General features: G+C 42.9%; 1 protein-coding gene across 1 annotated transcript in view; it reads left to right on the top strand.

Annotated features, from left to right (window-relative positions):
- Positions 1 to 27,784, top strand: part of LOC132832720 (complement factor B-like) — a 57,184-nt gene that overhangs the window by 4,477 nt on the left and 24,923 nt on the right. The window contains exons 2-11 of the mRNA XM_060850830.1: positions 4,155 to 4,367; positions 4,859 to 5,041; positions 6,283 to 6,456; positions 8,893 to 8,994; positions 12,091 to 12,224; positions 17,083 to 17,230; positions 21,460 to 21,591; positions 22,316 to 22,405; positions 25,267 to 25,404; positions 27,475 to 27,572. Coding sequence (XP_060706813.1) covers positions 4,155 to 4,367; positions 4,859 to 5,041; positions 6,283 to 6,456; positions 8,893 to 8,994; positions 12,091 to 12,224; positions 17,083 to 17,230; positions 21,460 to 21,591; positions 22,316 to 22,405; positions 25,267 to 25,404; positions 27,475 to 27,572 — 1,412 coding nt within the window. The remainder of the gene's footprint in view (positions 1 to 4,154; positions 4,368 to 4,858; positions 5,042 to 6,282; positions 6,457 to 8,892; positions 8,995 to 12,090; positions 12,225 to 17,082; positions 17,231 to 21,459; positions 21,592 to 22,315; positions 22,406 to 25,266; positions 25,405 to 27,474; positions 27,573 to 27,784) is intronic.

Here is a 27,784-nt window from a genome sequence, read left to right as displayed (position 1 = left end):
CCTATGTTTTAACGAACTTCTAGAATCCTTACAACATGGAACCAGGCCATATACTACCCAGACCCATCCCTGCATATCCCATGGCTAATTCAGCTAACATATACATCTCTGGACAATATGGGCAATTTAACATGGCTAATCCACCTAACCTGCATGTCTTTGTAGGAAACCAGAGCACCTGGACTAAGCCCGCTAGAAACAGGGAAAATGTGTAAACTCCACACAGTTTCCCAAGAGTGAAATTGAACCCGAATCCCTGGTGCTGTGAGGCAGCAATGCTAACCACTGAGCCACCATGCTGCAAAATCTACCAGTCCCAAACCTTTCTAATTTGCTAACCAACTGTATCAAATATTTTTTTGAAATTCCACATGTACAACATCCATTGTACCACCCTCATCACTGCCTGTGTCATCTGGTCAGACAGCTCAATTAAATTTGTCAGATATCACCTGCCTTGACAAAGCCATGTTGACTGTCAAGTATTAACTTGTTTTCTCTCTAAGTGTGTCTTTACCTTATCCCGTATTATGCACTCCATCAGCTTTCCCACTATTGATGTCAAGCTGACAGGTCTGTCGTTTCTTGGATTATATTTCAAACAGCATTGTCACAGCAGGAATGGCTGTTGCAGGTTCCAGGGTTTTAAATGTTTTAGTAGGGTCAGACATGGGGGTAAAAGAGGGGGAGGTGTGGCATTACTTGTCAAGGATAGCATTACAGCGGTGGAAAGGACGATGGAGGAAGATTTGCCGTATGAGGTAGTTTGGGCTGAGGTTAGAAATAGGAAAGGTGAGGTCACCCTGTTAGGTGTTTTCTACAGGCCTCCCAATAGTCCGAGAGAAGTAGAGGATAGTATTGTGAGGATGATTCAGGAGAAGAGTGAAAGTAGCAGGGTGGTTGTTATGGGGGACTTTAACTTCCCAGATATTGACTGGGAAAGCTATAGCTCGAGTTCGTTAGATGGGCCGGTGTTTGTCCAATGTGTGCAGGAGGGTTTCCTGACACAATATGTAGACAGGCCAACAAGAGGTGAGGCTATACTGGATTTGGTTCTAGGTAATGAACCAGGCCAGGTGTTAGACTTGGAGGTAGGTGAGCACTTCGGGGACAGTGACCATAACTCGGTGACTTTTACTTTAGTGATGGAGAGGGATAAGTGTGCACTGCAGGGCAAGAGCTATAGCTGGGGGCAGGGAAATTATGATGCGGTGAGGCATGACTTAGCATGCGTGGATTGGAAAAACAGGCTTCAGGAGAAGAACACTAATGATATGTGGAGATTGTTCAAGGAACACCTATCGAGTGTCCTTGATAAGTATGTACCAGTCAGGCAGGGAGTAAAGGGTCTTGTGAGGGAGCCGTGGTTTAATAGGGAATTGGAATCCCTTGTGAAAGGGAAGAGGGCGGCCTATGTAAGGATGAGGCGTGAAGGTTCAGTTGGGGCGATTGAGAGTTATAAGGTTGCCAGGAAGGATCTGAAGAGAGAGCTAAGAGCAGCGAGAAGGGGACATGAAAAGTCCTTAGTTGGTAGGATTAGGGAAAACCTAAAGGCTTTCTATAGGTATGTCAGGAATAAAAGGATGACTAGGGTAGGTATCGGTCCAGTCAAGGATAATAGTGGGAAGTTGTGCGTGGAGGCGGAGGAGATTGGTGAGACACTAAATCAATACTTTTCGTCAGTATTCACTCAGGAACGGGACTCTGTTGCTGGTGAGAATATTGAGTCACAAGTGATTAGAATGGATGGCCTTGAAGTATGTAGGGAGGAGGTTTTGGGAATACTGGAAAGGATGAAAATAGATAAGTCTCCTGGGCCTGATGGCATTTACCCTAGGATCCTCTGGGAAGCTAGGGAGGAGATAGCAGAGCCATTGGCCTGGATTTTTATGTCGTCATTGTCAACGGGAATAGTACCAGAAGACTGGAGGATAGCGAATGTGGTCCCCTTGTTCAAGAAGGGGAGTAGGGACAGCCCGAGTAACTATAGGCCAACTTCTGTCTCACTTCTGTTGTGGGCAAAGTCTTAGAGAGAATTGTAAGGGATAAGATTTATGAACATCTGGATAGGAATAATGTGATCAAGGACAGTCAGCATGGTTTTGTGAAGGGCAGGTCGTGCCTCACAAACCTTATTGAGTTCTTTGAGAAGGTGACTAAGGAGGTGGATGAGGGTAAAGCAGTAGATGTGGTGTATATGGATTTTAGCAAGGCGTTCGATAAGGTACCCCATGGTAGGCTAATGCAAAAACTACGGAGGTATGGCATTGAGGGTGCATTAGAGGTTTGGATTAGGAATTGGCTGGCTGGAAGGAGACAGAGGGTAGGAGTTGATGGACTAGGTTCATCTTGGAGTGCAGTTACTAGCGGTGTACCACAGGGATCTGTTTTGGGACCGTTGCTGTTTGTCATCTTTATAAATGATCTAGAGGAGGGGCTTGAAAGCTGGGTGAGCAAGTTTGCGGATGACACAAAGGTCGGTGGAGTTGTGGACAGTGAAGAAGGATGTGGCAGGTTACAGCGGGATATAGATAGGTTGCAGAGCTGGGCAGAAAGGTGGCAGATGGAATTCAATGTAGCTAAGTGTGAAGTCATTCACTTTGGTAGGAGTAACAAGAAGATGGATTACTGGGCTAATGGTAGGCTACTTGGTAGTGTGGATGAGCAGAGGGATCTTGGTGTCCATGTACACAGATCTCTGAAAGTTGCCACCCAGGTAAATAGTGCTGTGAGGAAGGCATATGGTGTACTGGGCTTTATTGGTAGAGGAATTGAGTTCCGGAGTCCTGAGGTCATGTTGCAGTTGTATAAGACTCTGGTGCGGCCTCATCTGGAGTATTGTGTGCAGTTTTGGTCGCCATACTATAGGAAGGATGTGGAGGCATTGGAACGAGTGCAGAGGAGGTTTACCAGGATGTTGCCTGGCATGGTAGGAAGATTGTATGAGGAAAGGCTGAGGCACTTGGGCCTGTTCTCATTGGAGAAAAGAAGGTTTAGGGGAGATTTGATAGAGGTGTATAAGATGATTAGGGGTTTAGATAGGGTAGACACTGAGAACCTTTTACCGCTAATGGAGTCAGCTGTTACTAGGGGACACAGCTTTAAATTAAGGGGTGCTAGGTATAGGACAGATGTTAGGGGTAGATTCTTTACGCAGCGGGTTGTGAGTTCATGGAATGCCCTGCCAGTAGCAGTGGTGAACTCTCCCTCTTTATGGTCATTTAAGCAGGCATTGGATAGGCATATGGAAGTTATTGGGCTAGTGTAGGTTAGGTAGGATTTGGTCGGCGCAACATCGAGGGCCGAAGGGCCTGTACTGCGCTGTATTTTTCTATGTTCTATGTTCTATATTTGCAATCCTCCAGCCACCTGGGACTAATCCTATGCTCAGAAAGGCCTGAAACATTTCTGCCAATGGCTCTACAATTTGCTCTCTTATCATTTTCCGATTGTTAGCCCAAACATGGATGTTGTCCAGGTCTTGTTGCATTTCAACACAGATAGATTCAGTGTCTTGAGAATCATGAAAGGTGTTGAACATTGTATAGACATCAGGTTTGGAGAGTGAAGGAGGACAGAAAATACACACCAGTTTAGTTCCAGGGATGAAAAGCTTCAATTACACAGAGAAATTGCAAACTTTGGACCTGATCTCCTCAGGAGCTGTTAAGTAAAGACTTGATCAAGGTATTTCAAATCCTGAAGAGTCTGGGCAGCATTAGTTATAATACACCTTTAGCAGGATAGACAACTAGAGTGCACAAATTTAAGGTGATTATCAAAAGAAACAAATGTGTCACAAGGAGAAACCTCTTGTAGAGAATGTACTGCTTGAGAATGTGTTGACATCAAGATAATCAAAATAGAGTTGATTAAGTGCCAGAATGGAAAGATTGACAGAGCTATGGGTAAAAGCAAGGAATGGAACTAGTTAAGTTGCCATGACAGAGAGCCAACATGCCCACAACAAGGCTGAATAGCCTGTATCATGATCAGAATCTTTTATTCAGCCCATTGGGATGGCTTTTCGGACCAATTCTGAGGTCAACGTGCAGTAGTACAGTAAGATGGAACCTCCTTCATCCTAACTTTCACCTCCCTATCCCATTCTCCCTCACCCATTCATGAAGTTACATTCACAAATCTCATTGCAGAAGATGACAATCAAGAAAAGAATGTAACTTGTGATCCCAATGTCCACATTATTGGGGGCACACTGACGAAATCGAATGGTAATGCAGTGGACAGCATCCTGAGGTTCCAGTGTCCAGAACACACCTACCCATACCCAGTGTCAGAGACAAAGTGTACGAGGAGCGGGCACTGGTTCAGGCTCACTTACAGACGCACCAAACCTATATGCAAAGGTGAGGCAGCTTCCTTTTCTATTCCTCTCCTCTCTCCTTCCTCTTTCTGTTTCACTCTTTCACGACCTGTGATCATTTATTACTGCCCATCCAGACAATAATTGGCCTTGAGAAGATTGTAACTGAGCACTATTTTAAGACTAACTCTGCCATTCTCAGTTTACCTGTCAACAGAATTGAAATTGTGTTGGAATCTGAAGTTGTGTGTCACTATCCCATGTCCTGCGATCAATAAACTCAAAGATTGCACCTCCCTGGAAATCTCCCAGGAGAGGGAATAGGTTGGCCAAGTTGCTCTTGCCTCCGCAAGAGAATCAGAATAACAGGCCAAATGGCCTCCTTCTGTCCTGTATCTGTTCTGTGACTCACTGATCTCCTTAGCTCACTCGCTCCTCACAGGAGTCTTTTGAAATCCCTTGTCTCTGTTCTCCTCAAGCCCTGAAGTCAATGCCAAACCATTCAACCTTTCTAACCTGTTCTCGTCTCTCTAGAGTTTCAATGTCCAATGCCTGTACTCGAAGATGGAATGATCAGACCACAGAACCTTTCCTATGCTATCGGGGAAACTGTTTATTTCGAGTGCTATGATGGATATAAGCTTCAAGGATCAGTTAGCAGGACCTGTATGAAGAATGGGCGATGGAATGGGACAATAACTAGCTGTAACTCTGGATGTGAGTTCCCCCTTAGGCTATCACTGGATGTGTTTGCTTTGCTGTTTTCAAAATAGAATTCCACTTAGCCTTCCCTTCTTGTGACACGTTTCCTACTTTCACCACTGGAAGGTCAGGTTCTCATTTTTAGATCCTATCCTCCAATCCTGGACACTTCAACCAGCAGAAATAATTTATTTCAATCTTCAGGATTTCCAGCCCACATCTCATCCTTCCCCCAACTCCATACCCCCCACTCTATCGTCTTCACATCAACCCCTCCCACACTCATCCTTTTCTACCCCGCTCATTTCTACCACCATCAGTCTTACCATATTGCCACCTCCCAACCTCACTCTTCCCATTTTTCCTCTCACCAACCCTCAATTCCCACAACCACATTCTCCCCACACTTCAGTTCCCCAAATTTCTCCCCCTAGTCCTTTCAACCTCATTCTCCCTGCTCTCAACCTCCCACCTTCAATCCTCCAAGCCTCACTTTCTATGCTCTCAACCCTCAAATTATTCTCTATACCCCCAATCTTCCCAGACTTACTCTCGTCACTCTCAATCATCCCAACCTCTTTCCCACCCTCACATTTCCCCATTCTCACTCACCCCAACACTCTCTCGTTTCCCCTGTCATACCTCTTGGTGTGATTCCATCATTCCCTCTCCCTAAGTTCTCTATCTTCCCCGTTGCATCTCCCTTAGTATCTGGAAATCTTTGACCAACTCACCCCTTAACATTGTAAATTCTAGGAAACACAACCCTGGTTTGCATTATCTCTCCTTGAAAAGTAACCCTCAGGCTCCAGGTATTATCCTTGTGAGATCTGATCCATTCCCTCCAAGGCCAACATATCCTGCCTAGGATTGGATGCCCAAAACTGATTGCAGTGTTCTAGGAACAAGCTGAAGGGACTCTTGGTACTCCTAAATGAATATTGCTTTCAACAGTACCCTCCAATTCTTCAAACAATTATCGGCTTAGATTGAAAGAGCTTTAACTGAAGTACTTCAGTAAACTAGGAATTCCTGGTGCCATTTCCTTCATGGTGAGCTGGGAGTGATTGCACCATGAAATTTCACTGTTTTGGAAATTGATGAATGGGAGGTGTGTAGGAGGAAGGGGTGACAGCGTGGGAGGGTGAAGCTTTTCCCTTGTGTGTTTGCTGCCATGGTTTTGAAAATAACTGAAAGCTAGCTAGCTAGCTACTGAGTTGTTTCTCGTCTTTAATCATGTTTCCAAACTCTCAAAGCACAATACTGCCCTCATCCTGGGATCCCGGCTGGAGGCAGGAAATCTGGAGAGAATTACATGATCGGCAGCAAGGTGGAGTATGTCTGCAACAACCACCTGGTGCTGGTAGGGTCGAACGTGAGGCAATGCCTGGAGTCGAGGGAGTGGAGTGGGAGAGAACCCAGCTGCCAACGTAAGTCTTTCTCTTCATCAGTTCTTTAGGTTCATTCAATGAACTATCAGACAGGAGCATCAGCTCACTGCCTCTTTCTATTACCTGTTGTGCAGGTAATGATTGTTGAAATGACAGTTTGTATGGGATCGCATAGTGTTTACAGCACAGGAATTGGCCGCTTGACCCATCCCCTCTGTGCCAGGTTTTATGAGTCATGAAGGCAAGGAGAGGACTTTGATTTATTTGTTATTGTCACATGTACCGAAGGACAGCGCAAGGTTTTGTTTTGCGAGCAGTATAGTCAGATCATATCTTACAGGACATAGAGATCATAGAGTGTTTAGACAAAACAAAGCATACAAGGTTATATCTGCACAGGAGATGCACAAAAGCAACATTAGACTGGAAATTAGAGAATCCATTCAGCAGTCTAATAATAGCAGGGAAGAAGCTGAACTTGAACCTGTTGGTATATATTTAAGCTTCTATATTTTCTAGTGGAAGAGAGTGTTACCAGGTGGGAGGGGTCTTTGATAATTTGGAAGCCTTTTCATGGCAATGAGAATTGTAGATGGAGTCCAAGAATGGCAGGATTGGCTTTTGTGATGGTCTGGGCTGTGTACACAACTTTCTGTAGTTTCTAACAGTCCTGGACAGAGCAGTTGACATACAAAGCCATTATGTACTCAGGTTCTATGGTGCATCTGTAAAAATTGGTGAGGACATGCTAAATTCCCTAAGCTGCCTGAGAAAGAAGAGGCATTGTTGTGACCATTGCATCTAAATGGGAGGTCCAGGACAGATTGTTAGTCATCATAACTCCGAAGAACTTGACATTCTACCCTCTCCACCTCAGCTTCATTGATGCAGATTTCATAGAAACTTATATAATTCTAACAAACTTGACAGAGTAAATGCAAGGAAGATGTTCCCGGTGACTTGGGAGTCCAGAACCAAGGATCTCAGTCTAAGAATACTAAGGGTCGGTTGTTTAGGACTGAAGAGGAGAAAAGCCTTCACCCAAATAGTGGTGAACATGTGCAATTCTCTGCCACAGAAAATGGTTAAGGCCAAAACATTGAATATTTGCAAGAAGGTTTTAAATATAGTTCTTAGCGCTAAAGGGATCAAAGGGTATGGGAATAAAGCAGGTTCAGGGTATTACTTTGGATGATCAGCCACTATCGTATTGAATGACAGAAGAGGCTCAAAGGGCAAAATGGCCTAACCCTGTGTTTATTTACTATGTTTTTATCACGTTTCACGTAAAATCTGTTCCACATAAAATCTATTTGACACTGTATTTGTGTGTGGCAAATCTTAAGGCAAATTTTGTTTTTAAAAATTACAAATGAACTAAAAGGGATACTGTAGATGAAATGGATAAAGTCATTGCCTTTAAGCCAGGAGCTCCCACCCAGTTTGAATCCTAAGCCAAGTCTTGATGGCCAAGGAAAGTGCATTCATGGTATTGTGAAACATGCCAAGCCCCTATCGTGCAAATATATTCAAATATCCTCAGGGAGGGAATTTCAGAATTTTGATCCGGCGACACTGAAGGAATAAGCGACAAGTTTTCAAGTAAGGATGGTGAGTGGCTTAGAGGAGAACACGCAGGTTGTGGTATTCTCATGTATCTGCTGCCTTTGTCCTTTCAGATGGCTGTGGTCATAGGTCTGAAAGATGCTGAGCAGCACTGGTGGAGAGTGGATGCTTGTGGATGTGGTGCCAACCAAGCGAACTGCTATGCCCTGAATGGTGTCAAGCTTTAGTGTTGTAGGAGCTGCACTCAGCCAGGCAAATGGGGAGCAATCTATCACACTCCTGACTCCTAATCCAATCTGGCTTTTATGTGACTCTGGAACCTCAGCTCACTACTTAACTGCCCACTGGAATGGCCTAATAAGTCACTCTATTATACTTGAGCAGGCATCTCAGTACCACCTTCTCATGGGCAATAAGGCTTGGGCACTAAATGAAGATGTTGCTAGGATCCCCACATACTGTGAATGAAAAATAATCATCCATCTGTTTTGAGGGATTAAAATCAACACAGGACTGAGAGGAGAACGCCCTTCCTTTTTTTTTCAGAATGGAGTAATGGCAATACTATTTTATTGAGGTTAAATATTACGGAGAGTCTCAACAAGCTCAAATGATGAGGAAAATGCAATGTGAGGAGTGGATGATGACATTGCCCTTGCTTCCCTCCACCACCCAGCTTCCCACCATCCGTCATTGAAACCGAAATTGAAAGAATCCATTCAGCTTCAAACATTATGCAGGAAGTTGGCAGGTGTGGTTAGTTGATGGGGAAGTTGTCAGGGGTAGCATGGAAGAACAACATTCCATTTGGGAAGATTGTGGGACAAAAACGGTACAGTCTCAGTTTTGACACACGTGAATCAAATTGAGAAAGTGGATCTTGCTAAATCAATACTTTTCTTTCTGCAGACAAAAACTCCTTTGACACTCCAGAAGATGTAGCATCAGCTTTCACAGCCTCATTTACCAGTATGCTGGGTATGACTCAAACTGGAGAAGCAAAGCAGCCAGGTACGTCATATGTTGCCTTTCCACATGACATTAACCAGTCCCCCTGTCTAACTCTTCCCTTTGTCTCAGCTAGAACCTTTTTTAAAAAAGGGATAGGATAAGTCCTTAATAACCAAAAGTTGCATTTTCACTTTTTTATTGGTGCGAGAAACATAAGAAACCACAATAGGCCATTCTACTCCTAGCAACTTGCTGCACATGGAACAAAATTATTGATACAATTCTGGTATTAATTCTACTTTTCTGTCTTCACTCCTCCATAACACTTTTAATCTATTATAACACCGATGGGAGGAGTGCTCTGGTAATCAATCTCCAAAATGGAAATGTTTCTTTTAATCACCAAGATAGTTAATTTGTCTCTTTATTGTCATTATGTAGAATAAGAGATACTTTGACCAGGTTGCTTCATTAGACTCAAAACACACTTAATGCAAACAAACACTTCCTTTAGAAGTGGGGGAAACAGGTTACCAACGAAGCTACTATAATTATTCCTTAATTCCAAATACACACAGGTCAGATAAAACAACACAGGTCTGCAAATACGAGTTTGGGGGAAAAAAGTTGAAGAATAGCACCCTTGTAAGTCAAGGGTATGAACATGTTGATTTCTCACAGTTCTTTAGATTTTCTGTTGACGAGATCTAATTACTGAAAGTTGCAGAATGGTCAGGGATCTTCAGACCCAATTTCAGATTCTGATCCTGATACTGAAAACTTCATAAGATTTTCAAACTACTTCACTGACAGAGAGTGAGTGTTTTTTGCTGTTTCTTTTCTTTAAGGTTTGTCCCTTTCTGACTAAGGCAGAGAAAGCTGCTTTCTCCTGCAAGGTCCCTCAACAACTCACATCTCAGGTCTGTGAAAACATATAGCAACGTGACACCAGAGGCTGCTTCTAGGCCACAAACGACATAGATCTTAGTTTTTTTTTGAAGTCTGCCTGTTGAGCAGTTATGGACCACAAACTTTATGTCTTATATCTCTCTTAAAAGATTTTATTGGGCTCTTTCTCCCAAAATGACTTGCTTTTCCAGTAAATAAAAGATTATCCATAGTTCACTTTGACCTTTTCCAAGAAATCACAATAAAGCCTCTTCAACCAAGAAATGTCCAAATTGTTCCTTATTCCATTTTCTTATAATTCATTGATGTATATGGATTCTCAACAAATCAGCAATCTGTCTAAAACCAACCTTGAACATATTCAGTAGCCCAGACTGTCCATTCTGAGGAAAAGAATTTCAAAGACTGATGATCCCCAGATGATTCTCCTCATTTCCATCTTAAATAGGAGACCCACAAACAAACAACGAAAATAAAATTGTTTAAGGAGCTAAAGCAAAATAAATTTTAGAATATTTTCCATAATATAACATACATACTTTTAGAAGTGAAATGTTTCAATGAGATTGGGGAGTGGATGGCCGTCTGATGTTAAGATATTGGATCAGTCATGATCATATTGAATGTGGAGCAGGCTCGATGGGTTAAATGGTCCACTCCTGCCTTGGGTTTTTAATGTTTTCTATGATTGTTTTTTTCTCCTGGGTTGTTCGATCCCCTTCTGTCTGATCCAATGACCAAAATCCTCCTTTCGAATATTTTATTTGTTCCCATTTGAACCACAATCTATCATAGGAACAGTGAACATTGAGCTCACTGGGAGCTGAAGAGTAGTAAGAGGCTGTTCTACCAATCAATTGGACCATGGCTGCAGTGTAACCAAACTCCATCCAATCACCTAGGCCCATTAAACCCATACACTCTTACCCAATAAAACATCTATTCCTACCAGAAAACAAGTTGTGGACGCTGAAGATCTGAAACAAATTTCTGAAGAAGGTTCATTGGACTCGAAATGTTAACTCTCTTTTGTCCATAGATGCTGCCAGACCTGCTGAGTTTCTATAGCAATTACCATTTTTGCTGGAAAACAACTGTCCCACTCAATTTTGAGTTCTTCCTGCCACCCCTCAGCCCACAGAAACAACTCTTTGATGGAGAGAATACCATCTTCTTCCTCTTCTTTTTGTGCGATCGTTCACCGCATTAGTGGGCATCAAAGTTAATGTTCCATTAGGTTCAAGGGTCCTTGGTCTTTTCTTATTCGAAGTGGAATGAGTCTTGTCAACATAACCCTGACTTCTATATGGGCCTGGGGCTGACGGTAGCCAACTTCAACTGGATTTCTCCCTGATGATTGCATCACATGATATTCGAGGTCCATCCACCTCAGCTGGTTTAACAGTTTTTACTATCCCCCAACTCCCTCATTCTCCAAGAGATAGTAACATAGTGGTAATATCACTGGACTAGTAATCCAAATGCCGAGTCTATTACTCAGGGGAGTCGAAAAGTGTGGTGCTGGAAGGGCAGCATCTGAGGAGCAGGAGAGTTGACGTTTTGAGTGTACTCAGGGGACTCAAGTTCAAATGAATAAGTCTGAACTTTAAAGCTAGTCTGAGGAATAATAATAATGATGTACAGCCGATAATGGTTCACTAATATCCTTTAAAAAGGGACATTTACCATCCTTACCTAATATGGATTACATGTGACTCCGGACGTATGCAATGTCACTGACTCTGAACTGCCCTCCAAATGGCCAAGTAAACCTCTCAGTTCAAGGAAAAGGTTGGACTTGTCAGCGACGCTCATATCTCATGAATGAATAACTAAGCAATAAAAGTATTTAAAGAAAATTGATTTAAAAGTCAAGTCTGTTTTCGGGCCTCTGCCACCTTTATCCTGCACTTCATTCGCAGTCATGTCCAGTGAGGTTAACTTTTCAATGGTCAAAGACTCCATGGCGACAGAGGGTCAGGAACTCTATTGGGGTCCTAGGGCTTGCCTTCATCCAAAGGCAGATGATAATGGTGGGAAGATGATGAACTTTGCCACTGACAGATTTGCCTTAGTGATCTACATGGTGTGGTGGGATATGCAAAGGGCACTAGATAGACACAGGCCTTGGAGAGCTCAATGTCCATTGGATTTGGGAAGGTATCTTCTGATCCATGGAACACCACCTTCCAATGAACGCCAATGTAACCCATATTACCCTAACTGTAACTGTCTCTTACTTCACAGCATCCACTGCCCGCAAAATTACTCTCACCAAGGATGCTCCACTTCATATATACATCCTTCTAGATGCTTCCGAAAGTGTTGGTGAGGCCAACTTCAATGAAGCCAAGAATATCATAAAGAACCTCACTGACAAGGTAATGAAACAAATCATTGCCATGAAGTTTGAAAGTGGCCTTTAGCGTAGTTTTAAACAGAAGAATTTCATGGGGGTTATTCCTTGTTCTGCAATTGTTTTGGACATCACTCAGGATAATGCAGCCCCGCTTGATTGGAACCCTACTATCTTAAACCTTTCCATGGCATCCCAACAATACTCAGTAACAGAAGTGTGCACCGTCTACAAGATTCTCTGCAGAAATTCACCAAAGCTTGCTGAACACCACCTTCTAAATCCCAGACTTCTGCCATCCAGAGGGACAAAAGCAGCAGGTTCATGGGCCACCACCATCAACAAATTCCCATCCAGGCCACACTCAGTACTGATTTGGAAATATATATTACTGTTTGTTCACTGTCACTGGGTTAAAATCCTCGAACTGTCATCTAGATTGACTGGGGGTGTACATACACCATGTGAACTGCAGCTCACCACCACCTTCTTGGAGGCAATTATGGTTAGGTGACAAACCTTGTCAACGAAGCTCACATGAACAAAGAAGTGATTTTTATTATTGTTTGTTATACCCTTACATTGTAATTTATACAGTCATAGAGATGTACAGCATGGAAACAGACCCTTCGGTCCAACCCATCCATGCCGACCTGATATACCAACCCAATCTAGTCCCACCTGCCAGCACCCGGCCCATATCCCTCCAAACCTTTCCCATTCATATACCCATCCAAATGCCTCTTAAATGTTGCAATTGCACTAGCCTCCATCACATCCTCTGGCAGCTCATTCCATACACGTACCACCGTCTGTGTGAAAAAGTTGCCCCTTCGGTCTCTTTTATATCTTTCCCCTCTCACCCTACGCCCTCTAGTTCTGGACTCCCTGACCCCAGGGAAAAGACTTTGCCTATTTACCCTATCTATGCCCCTCATAATTTTGTAAACCTCTATAAGGTCACCCCTCAACCTCCGAAGCTCCAGGGAAAACAGCCCCAGCCTGTTCAGCCTCTCCGTGTAGCTCACGTCCTCCAATCCTGGCAACATCCTTGTAAATCTTTTCTGAACCCTTTCAAGTTTCACAACATCTTTCCAATATGAAGGAGACCAGAATTGCACACAGTATTCCAACAGTGGCCTTACCAATGTCCGGTACCGCCGCAACATGACTTCCCAACTCCTGTACTCAATACTCCGACCAATAAAGGAAAGCATACCAAACGTCTTCTTCACTATCCTATCTACCTGCGACTCCACTTTCAAGGAGCTATGAACCTGCACTCCAAGGTCTCTTTGTTCAGCAACACTCCCTAGGACCTTACCATTAAGTATATAAGTCCTGCTAAAGTTTGCTTTCCCAAAATGCAGCACCCCACATTTATCTGAATTAAACTCCATCTGCCACTTCTCAGCCCATTGGCCCATCTGGTCCAGATCCTGTTGTAATCTGAGGTAACCCTCTTCACTGTCCACTACACCTCCAATTTTGGTATCATCTGCAAACTTACTAACTATACCTCTTATGCTCGCATCCAAATCATTTATGTAAATGACAAAAAGTAGAGGGCCCAGCACCGATCCTTGTGGCACTTCACTGATCACAGGCCTCCAGTCTGAAAAACAACCCTCCACCACCACCCTCTGTCTTCTACCTTTGAGCCAGTTCTGTATCCAAATGGCTAGTTCTCCCTGTGTTCCATGTAACCTTGCTAATCAGTCTCCCGTGGGGAACCTTGTCGAATGCCTTACTGAAGTCCATATAGATCACATCTACTGCTCTGCCTTCGTCAATCTTCTTTGTTACTTCTATCAAAAACTCAATCAAGTTTGTGAGACATGATTTCCCATGCACAAAGCCATGTTGACTATCCCGAATCAGTCCTTGTCTTGTACATGTACACTCTGTCCCTCAGGATTCCCTCCAACAGCTTGCCCACCACCAAGGTCAGGCTCACCGGTCTATAGTTCCCTGGCTTGTCTTTACCGCCCTTCTTAAACACTGGCACCACATTTGCCAACCTCCAGTCTTCCGGCACCTCACCTGTGACTATCAATGATACAAGTATCTCAGCAAGAGGCCCAGCAATCACTTCGCTAGCTTCCCATAGAACTCTCGGTTACACCTGATCAGGGATTTATCCACCTTTAACCGTTTCAAGGCATCCAGCACTTCCTTCTCTGTAATCTGGACATTTTGCAAGATGTCACCATCTATTTCCCTAGATCTAGACCTTCCATATTCGTTTCCACACTAAATACTGATGCAAAATATTCATTTAGTATCTCCCCCATTTTCTGTGGCTCCACACAAAGGCCACCTTGCTGATCTTTGAGGGGCCCTATTTTCTCCCTAGTTACCCTTTTGTCCTTCATATATTTGTAAAAACCCTTTGGATTCTCCTTAATTGTATTTGCCAACGCTATCTCATGTCCCGGTTTTGCCCTCCTCATTTTCCTCTTAAGTATACTCCTACTTTCTTTATACTCTTCTAAGGATTCACTTGATCTATTCTGTCTATACCTGACATATGCTTCCTTCTTTTTCTTAACCAAACCCTCAATTTCTTCAGTCATCCAGCATTCCCTATACCTATCAGCCCTCCCTTTCACCCTGACAGGAATATACTTTCTCTGGATCCTTGTTACCTCATTTCTGAAGGCTTCCCATTTTCCAGCCGTCCCTTTACCTGCGAACATCTGCCTCCAATCAGCTTTCGAAAGTTCTTGCCTAATACCGTCAAAATTGGCCTTTCTCCAGTTTAGAACTTCAACATTTAGATCTGGTCTATCCTTTTCTATCACGATTTTAAAACAAATAGAATTATAGTCGCTGGCCCCAAAGTGTTCCCCCACTGACACCTCAGTCACCTGTCCTGCCTTATTTCCCAAGAGTAGGTCAAGTTTTGCACCTTGTCTAGTAGGTACATCCACATACGGAATCAGAAAATTGTCTTGTAGGCACTTAAGAAATTCCTCTCCATCTGAACCTTTAACACTATGGCAGTCCCAGTCAATGTTTAGAAAGTTAAAATCCCCTACCATAACTACCGTATTATTCTTACAGATAGCTGAGATCTCCTTACAAGTTTGTTTCTCAATTTCCCTCTGACTATTGGGGGGTCTATAATACAATCCCAATAAGGTGACGATCCCTTTCTTACTTCTCAGTTCCATCCAAATAACTTCCCTGAATGTATTTCTGGCAATATCCTCCGTTAGCACATTGTAATGTTATCCCTTATCAAAAAGCCACTCCCCTCCTCTCTTGCCTCCCTTTCTATCCTTCCTGTAGCATTTGTATCCTGGAACATTAAGCTGCCAGTCCTGCCCATCCCTGAGCCACGTTTCTGTAATTGCTATGATATCCCAGTCCCCTGTTCCTAACCATGCCCTGAGTTCATCTGCCTTCCCTGTTAGACCCCTTGCATTGAAATAAATGCAGTTCAATTTATTAGTCCTACCTTGTCCCTGCCTGCCCTGACTGTTTGACTCACTTCTTTCTCAGCTGTACCCGTCTCAGATCGATTTCTTTCCTCACTATCTCCCTGCGTCCCACCCCCACCCCCACCTTACTAGTTTAAATCTTCCCAAGCAGTTGTAGCAAATTTTCCTGCCAGTATATTAGTCCCCTTCCAATTTAGATGCAATCCGTCCTTCTTGTACAGGTCACTTCTACTCCAGAAGAGATTCCAATGATCCAAAAATGTGAATCCTTCTCCCATACACCAGCTCCTCAGCCATGCATTCATCTGCTCTGTCCTCCTATTCCTGCCCTCACTAGCTCATAGCACTGGCAGTAATCCAGATATTACTACCCTTGGCGACCTCCTTTTTAAATTTCTGCCTCTCTGTAATCTCCCTTCAGAGTCTCAACCTTTTCCCTTCCAGTGTCGTTGGTTCCAATATGGACAATGACCTCCTGCTGGCCCCTCTCCCCCATCAGAACATTCTGCACCCTCTCTGAGACATTCTTGTTCCTGGCACCAGGGAAACAACACACCATTCTGCTTTTTCTCTGCTGGCCACAGAAACATCTGTCTGTACCTCTGACTACAGAATCCCCTAATACAATTGATCTCTTGGAAGCCGATATAACACTCGTTGCATTAGAGCCTATCTCAATACCAGAAACTTGGCTGTTCGTGCTATATGCCCCTGAGAATCCATCACCCCCTACATTTTCCAAAACAACATACCTGTTTGAAATGGGTATATCCACAAAAGACTCCTGCACTAGCTGCCTACCTCTACTACCCTTCCTGGAGTTAACCCATCTATGTGACTGTATCTGAGACTTTCCCCCCTTCCAATGTCTGCCATCCATCACATACTGTTGCTGTTGCAAATTCCTCATCGCTTCTATCTGTCTCTCCAACCGATCCGCTCGATCTGATAAGATTCGCATCCAACAGCATTTATGGCAGATACAATCCGCAGTAACCCTTAAACTCTCTTTGAACTCGCACATCTGACAAGAAGTACATGTTACTGCAAAGGCCATTTTTGCTCCTTCACAATCTACAGACCCAGAAAATAACACCACCTTATTCCTCTGCATACATTGCCCCGGGTTAAATTAATAGCTATGGCTTATATTTTAAGTTTAATCAAGAGACTTATCTCCAAAAACATATAATCAAGAAAGAATCCACTATACTCACTACTGCAGCCTTTCTCTTGGACAGACGTAAAACTACAATTAACTTACCTGATTCTGTGCTGTGAACTTCACCCAACAGTTCCTCCAAGATTAGTTGTGAATTTCACTGTTTGTTAATTTTCCCAGATGCACTCCGATGTCCAGCGATAGACGAATTCAAACAGCAAAGGCGGTAATTGTGCAGGTTCTCTCTCTCAATTTATTTCTATTTTATCTCATAGATTGCAAGTTTTGACATTCAGCCCAAATTTGGAATTATATCGTATGCATCAGAACCAAAAGTAATATCTGACATCAATATTAAGGAGACAGCCACAGCCGATGAGGTCATTTATCAGTTAGATAATGAGGAATCGGCACAGTATGAAGGTGAGCTAAGGGTTGGAATGCAATTGCCCATTCATTAATGGTCTAATAATGTAAGAAATAGGAACTGGAGTAAACCATTCAGCCCCTCAAACCTACTCCACTTCCTGCACAATGCCCATGGCTTTGCAGTTTCTTGGTATTCAAAAAGAAGTCTTGCATGTCATTTGCCTCAGTGAATTTGCGCTTGAGGGAAACGAGCAAGATCAGATATCTCCTCACAGAATAATCGGACAGCCAATTCCCATTCTAATTTTGCTCATTCAACATAAAATGGGATAAAACCCATTCTCTGTCTCCCCTGCCCCACTCCCTTGTGATGCTTCTCAACATTGTCCTGAAGCCCGGGTCCCCTAGTTACTCTTCTCTCTGTCTCATTCACTCCTGACAGCTGTCTGTCACTGGCTCCTCACTCCTACACATTCGTCAACCTACAGAGAAACTATACATCGCTGCTGCTCTGCACCAACCGATATTGCCACCCTCCACCCCTGCAAGGCATGTTTTACCACAAACATATGAATCCCTGTTTTAGCCTCATCTAGAGTAAGGTGTTCAGTTCTGCTCATCACACCTATGTTGAAAGGATTTTCTGATTGTAGGTCATCCTGAGCTGAAACATGAATTGTTTCTCTCTCCACACATGCTGAGTATTTCCTGCAGTTTTTTTTTCTCTCTGTTCTTATTGAAACATAAAGGGATGCAAAGCGGTAAAAGTCACTGGACTAGTAATCCAGACCACCAGGCTAACATTCTGGGAACATGGGTTCAAATCCCACAATGGCAGATGGTGAAATTTGAATTTAACAATAGTCTGGGAAAAAAAATTGTAGTCTAATAGCAGCCATGTAATTTCTGTTGATTGTTGTAAATAAAAAGTCATGTTCATTCATGTCCTTTAGTGCAGGAAATCTGCCATCCGTATCCGATCTGGGCTAGATTAAACTTCAGACCCACTGTAACTACTTTCTGGACAATAAATATTGGCGTGGCCAGTGACACATCCCCTGAATAGATGAAAAAAAAATTGGAGGGTGCAGAACACAGATTCACCAGAACAATACGGCACAGTGGCTCAGTGGTTAGCACTGCTGCCTCACAGTGCCAGGAACCCGGGTTCAATTCCCACCTTAGGCATCTGTCTGTGTGGAGTTTCCCTTTCTTCCCTTTGGTTTCCTCTGGGTGCTCCGGTTTCCTCCCACAGTCCAAAAAATGTGCAGGTTAGGTGAATTGGCCATGGTAAATTGCCTGTAGTGTTAGATGCATTAGTCAGGGGTGAATGTAGGGGAATGGGTCTGGGTGGGTTGCTATGAACGTTTGGGCCGAAGAGCCTATTTCCACACTGTAGGGAATCTAATCTAATCTAATACTGGACCTGAAGGGCATTGTGAGGAAAAAGTAACTGTAACCAGCTTGTATTTGCTGAAAATCTTGTCATTTCTGAGGTGATTCAAGAGTCTGTTTGTCCCATTGTGTCTATGTGAGACAACTGCAAAACTTTCAACAACTTCTTTGCTTTCTACCCCCACTCACTTGCAATGTTTTCCTCATCAGATAATGATCCAATTCTCCTCTAAAAGCTGTGATTGGATCTCTCCCCATGGCACTCTCAGGCAATATTTATACATCATCATACATCATACATAAGTCCGGACCAAATGAAAACAGAAAGTGCTGAAGAAACACAGCAAGTCTGGCAGCATCTGTGGAGAGAAAGAAAAATATTTCGAGTCTAATCTGAAGAGTCAGACTGACACAAAACATTAACTGTTTCTCTCTTCACAAATGCTGCCAGTCCCGCTCAGTTTCCCTACCAGTTTCTGTTTCATTTCCGATCTCCAACATCTGCAGTATTTTGCTTTTATTAATAGTCCTAACCACTCTTTGCCTCATAAAGGCATCGCCCCTCCATTTCACTCAAAGTCATAAGCATAGAAACTTTGGTCCAACTCATCTGGACAAACTAGACATTCCAATCTGACCCAGTCACATTTGCCAACATTTGGCCCTCTCAACTCTTCCTATTCATGTCCCCATCCAGATACCGGTATTTTAAATCTTTCCCCCTCACCTTAAACCTATGTCCTTTAGTTTTGGACTTGCCCACCTGAAGGGAAAGACCTTGGCTATTCATCCTATCCATGCCCCTCAGGATTTAAGAAATCTCTTATGAGGTCACCCTACACCCTGCGACACTCCCAGGGGAAAAAAAACCCAGTCAATTCAGGTTCTCCCTGTAACTCAAACTCTCCAGTCCTAGCAATATCCTTGTAAATCTCTTCTGTACTCTCAAGTTTAACAACATCCTTGACCAGAATTGCACACAGTATTCCAAAACTGGCCTCACCAATGTCCAGTCTTGTTTCTTTTGCCACTCACCTTAGACATGTAGCCTCTGGTTCATAATCCTTCCAGCGGAGAATAAACCAACAGAAACAATTCCTATCTGTTCACGCTCAACATGACTTTGATTCGTGTTATTAAATCTCTACTTGACCTTCCCTTTGAAGAGAACAGGGTCTGGATGCCCCAGTGTTTCCTTTTTAATGTTAGTGCCTTATTCCCAAAAGGGTACTGCAGGCCCAAGGAGCCAAATGGCCGAGTCTTTAACTTAAAAGTTGGGTGCACAAAGGGCCCTGATTTTTAACTTGAACCATCTTTGGTGAAATGGTGACATGTAAACATACAACTTATCCTCTGTTAAGTTCTGTTGTCCACTGAGGAGTGTTATGGACCAAACCAGACCTCCTCTATATTTTAAGAAGGTAGCCTAGACACTAACGTTTTCTTATTTTAAAAGGCAGATGTGAAGCGCCATGTTCCAGATGCAATGCAACTGGTCAAACTACGAGTTAAAATACAGGAGGAAAACACAGTGAGAGAATAGATGATAGAAGATATTCACTGAAGCGCCAATCTTTGAGACCCCAAAGGCTTCTGCTCAAAACTAAACCAAAAATCTAAAAACAACCTAGAAAGCCTGATCTGTGAAAGCTGGCCACACCCAGGCTGTTTCCATTGTTTCAACTTTAAAACAAAAACTCAAGGACTCAAACTGTTTACTTTCTTAGAGACAGCTTAGCGCCTCTGCCTTACAAAATCTGTTCAAGAAAAGGACAAAATAACCTTTTAAAGTGACAGCATCATCACAAAAGGGATCTCTCCTCTGAACAGTGACAACACAACCTTGACGTCACGGAGGAGGTTAGAAGGGGGACAACTATAGGGTTAACATTGGGGTTACCGTTAGTGTGCAAATTACCTCCTGTCGACCTATGGACCTCATGGTCTTCTTTATTCCGATTGTAAAATGTAGAGACTTCCCCCATTTATGTTTCGCTATGGGCATCACAACAAAGTATAGATGCTGGGAGTTCTTCTCCCATCCTGGCTGGGGAACCCAGAACATAGTATTAGGGTAAAAGATGATCACTTGGGATTGAAATAAGGGGAAAGTTCTTCACTCAAAAAGTTGTGAATCTATGGAATCCTCATTTTGAGCAGCTTATGGATGCTCCATCATTTGATACTTCTAAGGCTGTAACGTACAGGTTTTTTGGGTCTTTCAGGGAATTGAGTTTTACGAGGAATAGGCTGGTGAAAGCAGCTCAGATCTACAGTCAGCCAAGATTGTACTCAATAGCAGAACCAGGCTTCACAGGTGACAGGATCTACTCCTGCTCCTACTTATATCATCAGCAGAGGATAAATCAACACTGATTCATCAAAACAGGGCTTGACAGGGTAACCATAGGAAGGATGTTCCCGATGACCAGTCAATCCTGAACTAGGGATCACAATCTAAGGATATGGGGGTATGTCATTTAGGACAGAGATGAAAAGTAACGTCTTCACACAGAAAATGGTGAGCCTGTAAAGTTCTCTGCCCTAGAATGTTTTCCAGAAGACGTTAGATGTAATTCTTATCACTAAATGGATCCAAGGGTATGAGGAGAAAGTAAGAACAAGATACTGAATTGGATGATCAGCCAGGATCACATTGAATGGACAGCTATGAAAGTTGTAAATTGTGTAAACCAAGAACAATAGATTTTTGTCTGATAACTGGTGTGGAACCAAGTTAGCAGATAGAGTTAAGAATTGGATCTCCCAATGTCTAATTGAAAAGCAGACCATGTTCAATTGCCTGCTGTTTCTCTCTCTTTCCAAATTGCCGCTGAAGTCACTTTTTAAAAAAAAAAATTCCCTTAATTTACATCTTATGTTTGTAGTTCATGCTGACAAGAGAGGCACCAACATTCATGCAGCGTTCAAGAAGGTGTTGGAAATGATGGTCCTCTCAAAGATCATTTATAAGGATTCCTGGAGCAAGACAAGATTTGTCACCATATTATTTACTGATGGTGAGTACACTCAGATATTAGGGTGAAATATCTAAAAAGTGGATAGAAGGTAAGGTTTGGGGCAGATTAAGCTGACTGTAGCAAAACAGACCCACACCACACTGACCCTGAACGTTTGCAGTCATAACTGCCTATGACCTCCTAGAAATAGCAGTCGGCTGGCTTAGATATTCCCCTCGTTTGTTTTCTCTCTTCTCTCCCTACCACCCTCAAACATTACTTACAGTATGCACTGTGGCTGCAATATTATGCAGGCCATCTTAAATGTTACCTCCTGTCACCAAAAAGCACAGTGGCAATACGTGTGCGCACCAGCTACAAGATACATCACAGCAACTCACCAAGGTTCCTGTCAGAACACCTTCAAACCTGCACTCTCTAGTATCTAGAAAGGCAAGAGAAACAGATGAATGAGAACACCATCACCTCCCTTACAAGCTGCACACTACCCAAACTTGGAAACATTGTGGCCATTCCTGAATTGTTGCTGCAGCACCCTCTCTGTGAGTATAACTGCTATAGATGGACTGCAACGCTTCAAAAACATGGCTTGTCACCATCTGCTTCAGGGCAATGACGTCAGGCAAAAAATGCTGGCCTTGGAGGCATTCATAAATGGATAAAATAACTTGGTTGAGGGAGCTGTGATGTGTTTTGGGATATCTCAATCAGGTGGTTCTCAATGGTGAGTTGTACATTTCTGAGACCTTCTTTGGTGTTGCAGGGAAATCGAACATGGGAGGGGACCCTAAGACAGCAGTCAGAGAAATAAAGGACTTTATTTTTGCACAAAATAAATCGGAAGATTATCTTGGTGAGTATCCATGTGCCAGCGCGAGTTTTCATTTGATCCCAAGCCAGACCGTGAGGTGTGAAACTAGATGCCAAACATTTTCTTATATATTTATTGTGCAGCATTTCACCTGTCTGTCTCCTACCTACTGCTTCCAGTATCTCAACAGTCTCTACTTATAAGTGCTCTAGGCACGTAATTAAGCAATGCCTTTCACTGGTGTATCTTGGCAATATAATTAACATAGCTGAAAATGTGTTGCTGGTTAAAGCACAGCAGGTTAGGCAGCATCCAAGGAATAGGAAATTCGACGTTTCGGGCATAAGTCCTTCATCAGGAATGACATTAATTAACATCATCAGGAATGAATATAATTAACATACCATTAACAAATTATTCAGGAGATCATTACTCACATAGATACTTCCATTCATTGCACTCAAAGCAGCTTCTTCTCTGCTGTCCATCCTTCAACAATCTATAATAGATAGGAGAGGAGAGGAAGATTTCATTGCAATGAAGTTGCTTTTCATCTCTTGGAAACTGGCAGTAATTTTTCAGCCTTTCTTCGATTAATAGGTGGCACCAGAGGACTTGTTCAATTTTTAAAACTGGTGTAAAGTTAAGTCTAGCAACTACAGACCAGTCAGTTGAACTATGGTGGGCATGAAACTTCTAGAAATAATAGTTATGGGCAAAATTAATAGTCAAATGAACACCTACAGGTTAATTAAAAGCCAGCATAGATTTCTTTTGGGAAAATTATGTTCAACCAACTTGCTGGAGTCTTTTGAAGTAAGAGAGTGTGTTAATGGAAGTAAGGCTATTCAAGTATTCATGGACTTTCAAAAGTGGTTTGATAGAATGCCACTCACATCTATGAGTAAAATTATAGCTCATGAAATGAAAGGGATAGTAGCAACATGAATACTGATTGGACAAATGACAGGAAACAGATACTACTGGTGATTGGATGATTTTCCAATTGAAGAAAGATTGTTCATGACATTCTTCAAGAACCCTGATTTATATTAATATCCTGAAGGTTGAGGTAGAAACTGCACTTTTTATACTGTTGCATAGTATAAAATTTGGAAGCATTCTAAACAGAGAGAACAGTGTTGAACATCAAAAGGGCAAGTAGGCAGATGCAGATCAAGAGAGTAACATGATGTTATTCATTTTGTTAGGAAATACATGGAGAAACAATCTCAGAAGCATCCAAGGGTATTGAATTGCATGAGCTTACAACTCTAAAGCATATGAAGGAACATATTGCCCTTGATGTATGTGTATTAGTCATTGGAGCTGGCAAGCTGGACACTTGCCAGTTAAGAGAATGGTTAACAAAGCATATAGTATCCTGGGCTTTATTTGCAGGGTCATGAAGTACAGTTAAGAGCAGGTGGTTACACTGAATTTGTATAACAGACTAGATTGACCTCGGCTGGAGTACTGTATCCAGTCCTGAGCGCTGTATTCTAGGGAAGGTATGAAGACATTAAAGAAAATGCAGAAAACATTCACTAGAATCACTCTAGGAATGAAGGACTTCCCTTGTGACAACTTGGGGTGGGATGGTCTTCCTTGGAGCAAAGAGACTTGACAGTAGTATTTGAAATCATGGGCGTTTGAGATAGATAGACAGGGAGAAACTGTTCTCACTTAAGAAAGGAGAGAGAATGATTGGACATAGATTTAGAACAATTCACAAAAGAAGTCGAAACAATACAAGAGCAAACCTTTTCACACAGCAAAAGTAGTTGGGAGCCTGGGAATGCACTGCCTGAGATGGTGCTGGAGGCAGCCATTCAAACAGCTAGGCGCAATCGCGACGGGCTGAACGGCCTCGTTCCGCCCACGAATGGTCTTAGGGCATTGAGGGCCGCGTACAGCTCGCAGGCAGTAACCGTCGGAGGGGCGGGTACTTGAAATTGACGGAGGGGAGTGCGGCAGGGAGACACAGAGAGAGAGAGGAAACCTCGCAGCTCCCAGCAGAGACCCAACACCCGGTAGAGCCCGACTCCCACTGACGCTCAACGTCAGAACAATACCGCACGCGCTTCCCTAACATGCGCAGTAATGCGTGATGTCACGTGCAAAGCCGCGTGACAGTGTTCGAACTCCGGGTTACTCCCCAACGGACGTGCGCGTGGGGTTTCGCTCGCTGTCGTCTGCAGTGCCACGAGGCGAGGAAACGGTCGGCGGTTGGACACGCGCTGTTACCATTGTCCGCGTGTGTCGGTGCGTTTACGCCCCAAGCGTCGACTCTCCTGGTCCTTGGGTGCTGCCCGACCTGCTGTGCATTTCCAGCGCCGCCCTGTTCGACTCTCCGGCATCTGCAGACCTCACTTTCTCTGAATGCCTGGGATGGAGTACCAGGAGAGACTGGCTGAGGAGAGATTGGATTGTTTTCGCTGGAGTTCAGGGCGAATCCGAGGGTTTGGGTGGGGATCTTGGGTGGAGACTTAAAATCTTCACAGGACTGGTCAAGAGTAGGTGTGGGGGGAAGGAGGGTGGGTCTGTTCCAGGTGAAGGGCGCATCCAGAAGAAGAGGTCGCACTCTGAGGACTTGGGGTGGACCAGGCAAGATGGGAATGAAGACATTTCTTCACCCAAAAAGTGGAATTCATTACCACAGGAAATAGACGATGCCAAAACATTGAATGTATTCCAGAGGTGGAATATAGACATAGCACTTGGGTGAGCTGGATCATGACGGTTGGCGCAGCAGGCTTGAAGGGCTCCTCCTGCTCCTATCTCCCATGTCTCTATGAGAAATTGTTTAGACTCGTGACAAAGTTTGTTCAAGCTGAATTGCAAGCATATTGTCCATCCTTTGCTCAAGTGGCAGTGCTCACAATCTACTACTTGTCTTACAGATATGTACTCCTTTGGAGTGACGGATGGTGCCAATATGCTAGAACTGAACGCGCTATCATCTAAAAAACACGATGAGAAACATTGCTTTATTCTTAAAAGCACGACAGATCTGATAAAAGCTTTTGATGACATATTAGGTATGGATTTCAGTTCCTTTTGACAGTGTTCCTTTAAAGCTCATTAAACAATTTAATTCTGAGTGGAGATACTCTTATCCTGGTTTAAATTTAGCAAGGAGCAAGATCCAGGTCGCTACATTTGAAATTCTTAATTTCCCACAATTCAGCCAACACTAGTCACACTACTGAAAAATCAGTGGTGTTAGAAGGGCTGGCTTTCCTAAAAGAAGATAAGTCCCCAGGACCAGAAGAGACTTTTTCTAAGGATAATGAAATAAGATTGGAAACTGCAAAGGTACGAGCCAGAATTTTCCAATCCTCTTTTGATCGTCATGGTAAGTAAATGTTCACATGGAAAGCATTTAGAGTCATAAGGATGTACAGCAATGAAACAGGCACTTCAGTCTAACTCGTTCATGCTGACTAGATATCCTAAATAAATCCAGTTCCATTTGCCAGGATTTGGCCCATATCCCTGTTAAACCCTTAGTATTCACATACCCATCCAAATGCTTTGTAAATGTTGTAATGTACCAGCTTCCACGACTTCCTCTGCAGCTCATTCTATACGTGCACCATCCTCTGTGTGGGAAGATTGCTCATTAGATCTGTTTTAAATCTTTCCTTTCTCACCCTAAATGTAATCCCTCCAGTTTTGAAAACCCCACTACCAATCCTGGTAAAATAATCATGTCCTGGGTACTGTTAGGTTCAGGGATGATTCAGTACTAGTTATTTTAAGTACTAGTTGCTATTAAGTACATGAATGATTCAGTATTAGTTACTATTGTATCAAGGATGTTCGAGTGCTAGTTGGGTGCATCAAGATTTGATTACTAATTTCCTTGGAAATGGGAATGGTTGAATGCTGATTAATGTTTGGTACAGGAATAGTGAAGTATTAATTGTTATTGAATGGGAATGGCAATGTAAATTATTACTGTTTGATGCATGAATTCTCATTATTGTGTATGGGATTTCTTTTTATTCATACATGAGATGTGGGCATCACTGGTAAAGCAGGCGTTTATTGCTCTCCTCTAATCCTGCTGGAGGAGATGGTTGTAAGCTGCATCCTTGAATTGTTGCATCCTTGAGGTGAAAGGGCACCCTAATATTGCTGTTAGGATAGGAGTTCCAGGATTTTGACCCAGCAATAGTGAAGATGTTGAGATGTAGTTCCAAGTCAGAATCATGTGTGACTTGAGGGTGGGTTTACACATAGTTGTCCCCGTGCATTGGCTGTCCTTGTCTGTCTAGGTCTGTCTTGGAAGGTTCTGTTGAAGGGGTAAGTGGTGAGATCCTGCATTAATCTTATATTTATTCACTTTACCCTCCATGTATGTATACCACCTATCAGTCATAATGCAGGCGGTGATTAGAGTGCCAGTAAAGCAGGCTGCTTTGTTCTTATTGTGTCCAGCTTCTCGAGTATTTTGAAACCACACCATCCAGGCACGTTGGGACTATGCCTTCACACTCCTGACTCTTGCTTTGCAGGTAGTGGACAGGCATTGCAGAATAGGAGGTGAGCTATTTGATACAGAATTCCTCGCCTCTGAACTATGCCTGAAACCAACATTTATCTGTCAGTTCCAGTTCAGTTTCTGGTTCATTTTATTCCCCAGAATGTTGATAGTAAGGGATTCAATGATAGTGACACCACAAATGTCAATGAGTAATGGTTAGGTTCTGTATTGGAGATAATGATTGCCTGGCAATTGGGTAGCACAAATATTTCTTGCCACTTAGCCCAAGCCTGGATGTTATTACGTCAGTTACTGAATAATAATTACTGTTGAGAACAGGAATGGTTGAAAACATTTTACTGTGGGGTGTGGGAATGGCTGAGTACAAGTTATTATTGGGCATGGTGATAGTTGAACATTGGGTGCATGAATGGTTGAATACTGATTGCTGTTGAGTATACGAGTGATTAATAACTATCGTGTCTGGTGATAGTTGAGTTTTATTACTGTTGGCATTTACTGACTTATGACAGTTTGGTTTGTGACACCTCTTGAGCATCTTTGCTAATCTTGCTTTGGTGATTATTGTAACATGTACTGTATCTTTGCACTTTTGCAGACTTTAAGCAAATTGGTGATTTGTGTGGAGTTGCTGATGAAAATGAAGAGAAATCCTTTAGATTGAGACACCCCTGGCACATTATCATGGAAATTCCGGTAGGTTTTACACACAACCACGGAAGTAGCAAGATATTATTAGGGTCTCAATTTATTTGCCCTTGAAAAGGTGATGGTGAGTTGCCTTTTTGAACTGATGCAGTCCATTTGGTGCAGGTACACTCAAAGAGAAAGTTTTGGAATTTTTGACCCAGTAACATTAAAGAAAAAAGCAATATATTTCTAAGTCAATACATTATGCGTCTTAAAGG

This window comes from Hemiscyllium ocellatum, chromosome 35, assembly GCF_020745735.1.
Source record: "Hemiscyllium ocellatum isolate sHemOce1 chromosome 35, sHemOce1.pat.X.cur, whole genome shotgun sequence".
NCBI lineage: Eukaryota > Metazoa > Chordata > Chondrichthyes > Orectolobiformes > Hemiscylliidae > Hemiscyllium > Hemiscyllium ocellatum.
The sequence above is the reverse complement of the archived record's forward strand: the minus strand, read 5'-3'. Positions and strand labels throughout refer to the sequence as shown.